The sequence below is a fragment of the Orycteropus afer genome, unplaced genomic scaffold (assembly GCF_000298275.1).
Source record: "Orycteropus afer afer isolate SDZICR_OR568_19922 unplaced genomic scaffold, OryAfe1.0 scaffold00170, whole genome shotgun sequence".
In the NCBI taxonomy this organism is placed as follows: Eukaryota; Metazoa; Chordata; class Mammalia; order Tubulidentata; family Orycteropodidae; genus Orycteropus; species Orycteropus afer.
The window spans coordinates 2,114,280-2,120,788 of NW_006921757.1; the positions used below are offsets into that span (position 1 = coordinate 2,114,280).

A 6,509-nucleotide genomic window follows, 5' to 3' on the forward strand; every position below is an offset into this window, starting at 1 on the left:
CATGCATTTTCTGGAACAGTTTCAAAATTTTGAGGGTGGAGAAGTTTAACTTGACCCTTTAATCTGTATGAGTTCTAAGTAGCTTAATTAAGTTCTTAATACTTGATAGAATTACAGTATTTATATAACTATCAATTAGATTTATAAGGGCCAACCTGCTGGGTTTTTAAATGAGTCTTTAAATTTCCATCATCTCCTTCATTAATCATTGAAGCCACTAAATCATTAAGTCATGGGTGTAGGCAGCTTTACATGGGCAAGATTATGGAAGAAGTCTAGGCATGGTGTCTGACCTTGAACTTGGATTCCTGTCTGTTAATACTTCTGTTTCTTGGTTTCCTCATCTGAAAAATGATGATAATCCGAGCCTTGGAGAGCTGCTGTTTACATTAGTGATAAAGTTATGGAATAGACAAGCCTGGGAAGGAGCCATCACATTGAAGGGCTGTACATAAAATGCTCAGCTACCCAGCAAGGCATCTTTTAATTATTGTTAAATAGCCAAAGGGAGATTAATTACACAGGCTGCAAACATTGAAACATGAAAATGTTCCGGGTCTGCATCAATAGATTGGGATGGAAGCTAGAGACTCCTGCTCTTTCCAGCATTGGTGCAGGCTTTCCAAAGCGCTAGGCTTTAAAAATTGTTTGAACCAGGCACATCTGCAGAATACGAAAGCCAGTGTCTCTTGAATTGTACACAATCAGTAATCTTTCAGAGTGAGATATAGAAAAATAGACGCAATACACAAATTCTTTGATGAAGGGCTATGAAGAATTAGTCCTGCCTTCTTCCCATTGCAGAGGTCTAAATAAAGTCAGGGAGTTTCTTTAAAAAAATTCAAACAATAGATATTGAATATTGTATGGAAACCCTATCTATGTTTAGGCCTGAAGGTTTGACTAAATTTCACCAGATTTTTAAACCAAATTCTGAAGAGAATATAAGGACCTCGTCTGCTTATGAGGAGTTCTTTTGTAGTGCAAACGGTTAACACCTTGGCTGCTAGCCAAAAGATTCAAGGTTTGAGTCTACCCAGAGGCACCTTGGAACAAAACCTGTCAATCTACTTCTGAAAAATCAGCCCCTGAAAACCCTAGAGAGCCTAGCTCTGTTCCAGCTGTCGTGAAGTCATCGTGAGTTGGAATCAACTCCGTGGCACTGGTGTGCTCAGGAAATCGGAGGACTATTTTGTAGGATGATTAGTTTGTTATTCATTACTGCATTTCAGCATTTCTTAGGATGTTCTCTTTCATCGTTATCTGATTTTACAACCTTACCTGACTTTCATGTTCAACTTTTGTCTTTTGATGATGTTATAAGACTGCTGAGGACCGAAAATTTTTGTATGTTTTTAGTTCCTGAAAAGGAGCTCTGGTGGAGTAGTAGCTAAATCATTGGACTGCTAATCAGAAGGTCATTGGTTCAAACCTACCAGCTGCTCTGCTGGAGAAAGATGAGGTAGTCTGTTTTTGCAAAGGTTTAAAGCCTTAGAAACCCTGTGGGGCAGTTCTACTGTATCCTATAGGGTTGCTATGGGTTGGAATCAAATCGATAGCAGTGGGTTTGGTTTTTTTTTTTTTTTTTTGGTAGTTCCTGAAACATAGTAGACCATGAATGGTTATGAATGGATTAACTCTCTGGCTTTATAAGTGATGTGAAGCTAGAAAGCATGAATGTGTTGCAGGGCTAAGAAAAGAATTCCAATCTTCTAACTCCAATTATTTGAGAAGTAATGCAGTCCACAATTTAATAAATGTCCCTAAGAGACCAGATAGAAAAATGTCTTATGAAGCATATTCTCCAAAAATGTGTTATTTATTTATTTATTTTCCCACTGAAATGCTGAATTCATAGGCATTAATTGTACGGTACCTCTTTCCAGGAAAATACAAACTGACCAGACTGACAAATACAAGGTGAGGTACAGGAATGAAATATTATGCTGTGAATTTAGACAGCTTTTACAAACAACAGTGTTTAATAGATGCCTAATGGGAGAATAAATCTGAATTCAGAGTAAACCATATGTCCACATTGCCAGTTCATCTCATCTGAAATGATCATAATACAATTTCTCTGGGTACGGCGTCAGTAGTAGTCTCAGAAAGCTACTCAGGCTATGTTATGTATTTAATGGGAAGCATAAGTAATTACAGCAATTTAATTAAAAGGGCAGCCATATTTTCAAACAGCTATTGTTCCCTAGAGAATGTTACAGTTTTGGTGTTGCATTTCTGGAGTTACCTAATGTTTTGACGTAACGTAGTTTGTTTTTAGGAAATAATCCACAGTCTTTAACTTAACTATAGACTTTGTCTCAAAAGTTTTCTCCATGATACATATATATATAATCACTTTTTAGCAGTCTCATTCACTTGCTGTCTGGTTTTTTTCCCCCCAGAATATCATCATTCAACTTTCTCTGTTGTTGCTTGAAATGTTCTCTCTGAGTGATCTCTTCACTCCCAACAGTTTAACAACCTAATTTACCAGCACTTGACAGAATTACTCTTACCTTCTTTCCTCTCTCCTTAGCTCCGCATCTCCGTTTTCAGTTTGACGTTCCATGGGTCCTTTGAAGACATGTCCCGAATCAAAATCATGCTTTTCTTCTCCACAATCCTGCTCATCGTTCTGTATGTCCTGCTGGTTTCATGGTGTTACCACATCACTGATCACCAAGGGCCACACTGGGGTCATGCTTAGTTCATTCCCCTGTCTCACTAAGATCAGAGCAGAGCCAAGCCCCGTGATTCTGCCTCAGAAATTCTGTCTCAGCTCTGCCTGCTCCTCCCCAGCCCTGATAACACTGCCTTAGTCAAAAGTCCCCATTGCCTATTTCAATAACCTCCTAATTGGGCTCTTTGTGTCCTCTTCCTTCCACTTAGGTTGTCTGCCATATCAGCAATACTCAGATGTTTTTCTTCCATGATATGTGATGATCATACACAGGCCCATTTTCCTATGGGCTACTCAAATATTGAAGAAGCAGAAACATTGAATGAGGAAGTTACGTGCTTTCATTATTCATCGTCTTCCACAGACCTTATAAAAGCCACATATGATCTGGCCCCTGTCTGCCTCTAATCATCATTTCATACTTCTCCTCCTTTATGCCTTAAGTCCACTGGCTTTTTCCTGGCCTTTCCCATTTGCTCATCCTTTTGACGTCCACAAAATGACACCACTTTAGGTAGGGTTTTTCTGAACACTCTTAGTTTCACATTAAATTCTCATGTTATTCCTCATAGCACTTGCCATAATTTGTAATTGTTAACTTCTTTTTTTTTTTTTTAAATATAATGCCTAGTTCACCCACAATATTCCTAATCTCTATGAGGATATGTTTATTTTGTTCATATTGCAGCCACAGCCCCCACACAGTATCTAGCACTCAATCAATATTTGCTGAGGGAATGAATTAATCATATAATGAACCATAAAACTATTAATGGTATATCAGTAAGCTTGCTGCAACAATAGACTCAAACATATCAAGGATCATGATCTTTGATGGTGCAGGACCTGGCAATATTTTGTTCCCTTTTGTACATAAGGTTGCCATGAGTTGGGACTAACTGAATGGCAACTAACAACAACAATGACAATAAAGCTAACTACAGGCAACAGTACAGCGAGGTCTGTGGATCATGGGCATCCCCCACCCTTGAAGAGCACACGACAAGTATATTATTACAGGGATAATTTTGAACATACTCTAACATAGAAAGTATAAATGTTAGTATTATAGCCCTTGTTTGTCATACATTATCGCCGCACATCAAGTCTGTTTACAACTCATTGACTGGCTACTAGAAATTTCTTCTTTTTGTGGCTGCCAGAGTTTTTGTCCTATAGCATTAAAACTCATCATTCTGTTATTCTGCTTGTGAACTGTCAATGGCTTTCCATGCTTTCAGGATAAAATCTCAGTGCTTTGGCATGTCTAACAAAATCATTCTCAAACTGGGCCTGGCCGTTTTTTCCAGCCTCATTCCTTGCTACTTTCTACCACATATCATGGTCAAGCAAGGTCCTTTTGTGTCTTAGCTTCTAACAGAAATATCTCTCCTTTGTCCCTGTTGGATGTTATGTTCAGACTTTAAATCCTAGCTCTTCAGAAACTTTAGTTACTTCCTTGTTGTGCTCGCATTGCACACTGAGCTCCCTTAATTCTATGATTTATCACATGTTATATGATTATTTATTGGAATTCTTGTTTCTTGGACTAGCTGGTAACACTTAGGTTAGATCATACTCCTGATGTCCACCTCAATGTGTGGAATGTAATGGCACCAGTAATGGCTGGGTGACTGAGTGTGCTGTCAGTTGTTTGGAAGTAAATGTGTCTTTGCCTACTGAAGCAATGCCATAAATGATGATTTATTTCTTACCAGAAAAACCAAACCAAACTCACTGCTATCAAGTCCATTCCGACTCATAGTGATATCCTTTGGGTTTCTGAGTTGGTAAATCTTATGGAAGTAGATACCCAGTCTTCCTTCCATGGAGTGGCTGGTGGGTTTGAACTGCTAACCTTCTGGTTAGCAGTCACATGCCTTAGGCACACCACCACCAGAGTTTAAACCATGTTGTTTTTAGGCATCGAGCTGTTTTTGACTCTAAGAGACCACATGTGACGAAGAAGAACTGCCTCATAGGGTTTTCTTGACTTTAATCCTTATGGAAGCAGATTGCCAGGCCTTTCTTTCATGGAGCCACTAGGTAGGTTTGAACCACCAGCAGCAAAACACTGAACCATTAACATAACTGAAATCTATTGCTACTATCACTCTCTTTTTTAACATCAGAATATATGTTTTCTCTCTGCCACTGTAAGACAACAGGCCTCTTTCCTGTCCTAATACCTCAGCCCAGTGCCTGAGATCTGTTCTAAACCCTCCTTTTTGGCCTCTCATTGTCTTACAAAGAAGTTAAAAGAAAAATTCTTTTTTTTTTTTTTGACTGTGATAGTGATAGGGGATTTCTGCCATTTTAGTTTCTATAGTGGGATCCTATATTAGTGGAGGGTTTTGCATGATTGGGATTTGCTCAAGCCTCAAGTAGCCTTGAAGATTCTTGTCTAATAACGTATCCTGGTGGATACATGAGATACATGAGTCATGGCTGACTTAGTGGCAACTAACAACTGCAAGGAAACTGAAAAATAAAAGTAGCCAAAGAAACTTAACTACTTAACAGGTGGTATCCCCTATAAGACACACCTCTCCTTTTTATTAATGCAGGCACTTGTTATTTGGTGTATGTTAAATGCGTCAAAACAACCATTCTTCTTTCCAGTGCTTGATTCTCTTCATACATCTTTTACCACGTTGCTTTTCTTACATGAAACCACAAAAATAATGTTTCAATTTAGAAGAAGAAGAAGAAGAAAGCAAACTTCTGTATGATTAAGCAATTGATTTATTTTATGTGTATATTTATTATAATATAGATAAACATACTTACATTTAATAGGTGGGGATGACAGATGTGTTGAGAAACAATATCCTGCACTAGTGTGTGTTTTTATGAAGTACCTAATCTCATTCATTTTCTTAATTAAAGAAATACCCTTTCTTTCTGAATCACCTTTTTCTGTGTTCATTTATTTGAAATAGGTGGTGTTTGTATTGCTCAATCGCAGAAAATTCCACGTGAACCAAGGCCTGGGGAATTTGAAAAAATCATCAGACGTCTGCTGGAAACACCTAATGCTCGGGCAGTGATTATGTTTGCCAACGAGGATGACATCAGGTGCTGAGTACTTCTCTTCCTTATGCAGGACCAGATCTGTAGCCCACATCCTTTGTCCTGACATAGTTCAGAAACCTTGTGTGATTGCACAGTTCTCATGTGATTACAGACTGCCTTCTGCTGCACTGGGACACAGCAGCTTTCTAGTGCCTAAGTCTGAGATGCCTGTAGAGTGAAACCTGGGGACAAAGAGATGAGAAAAATAAGGATGATAGATGTGAGGGAGGTTAAGGATGAGGCTAATTAAGTCATCGGACTTAAAGTCCCCCATGTATATCTGAGGAGATGAGACTCAGGTAGTTAGAATGATTGACTAATTGGTTAACAATGATCTACGGAATGTGTGTCTTGATATTTCCAATGTTGTAATATTCATAATTACAGTGTTTCTTGATAAATGTGATACATTTTATTTCTCTTTATTCCTGTAGGAGGATATTGGAAGCAGCAAAAAAATTAAACCAAAGTGGGCATTTTCTCTGGATCGGTTCAGATAGTTGGGGATCCAAAATTGCACCTGTCTACCAGCAAGAGGAGATTGCAGAAGGGGCTGTAACAATTTTGCCTAAAAGAGCATCAATTGATGGTAAGGATGCACTGTGAGAACTTTTTTAGTCCAGGTGAATCAAAGTTGAAAGGCAAAACCAGATATGGTGAAATGCACCCATTATTGTGACTCTGGGTAGACTTTTTAATTCTGATGGCAGAATTATCAGGACAGTGACTATTTAACCGGTATATATATATA

The 6,509-nt window shown here is 38.4% G+C and overlaps 1 protein-coding gene across 1 annotated transcript in view; it reads left to right on the forward strand.

The window, feature by feature from the left end:
• The window catches only part of GRM8 (glutamate metabotropic receptor 8), a 1,151,282-nt gene that overhangs the window by 482,131 nt on the left and 662,642 nt on the right, over positions 1-6,509 (forward strand). Inside the window, exons 3-4 of the mRNA XM_007946744.2 lie at positions 5,626-5,761; positions 6,193-6,347. Of these exons, the coding sequence (XP_007944935.2) occupies positions 5,626-5,761; positions 6,193-6,347 (291 nt within the window). The remainder of the gene's footprint in view (positions 1-5,625; positions 5,762-6,192; positions 6,348-6,509) is intronic.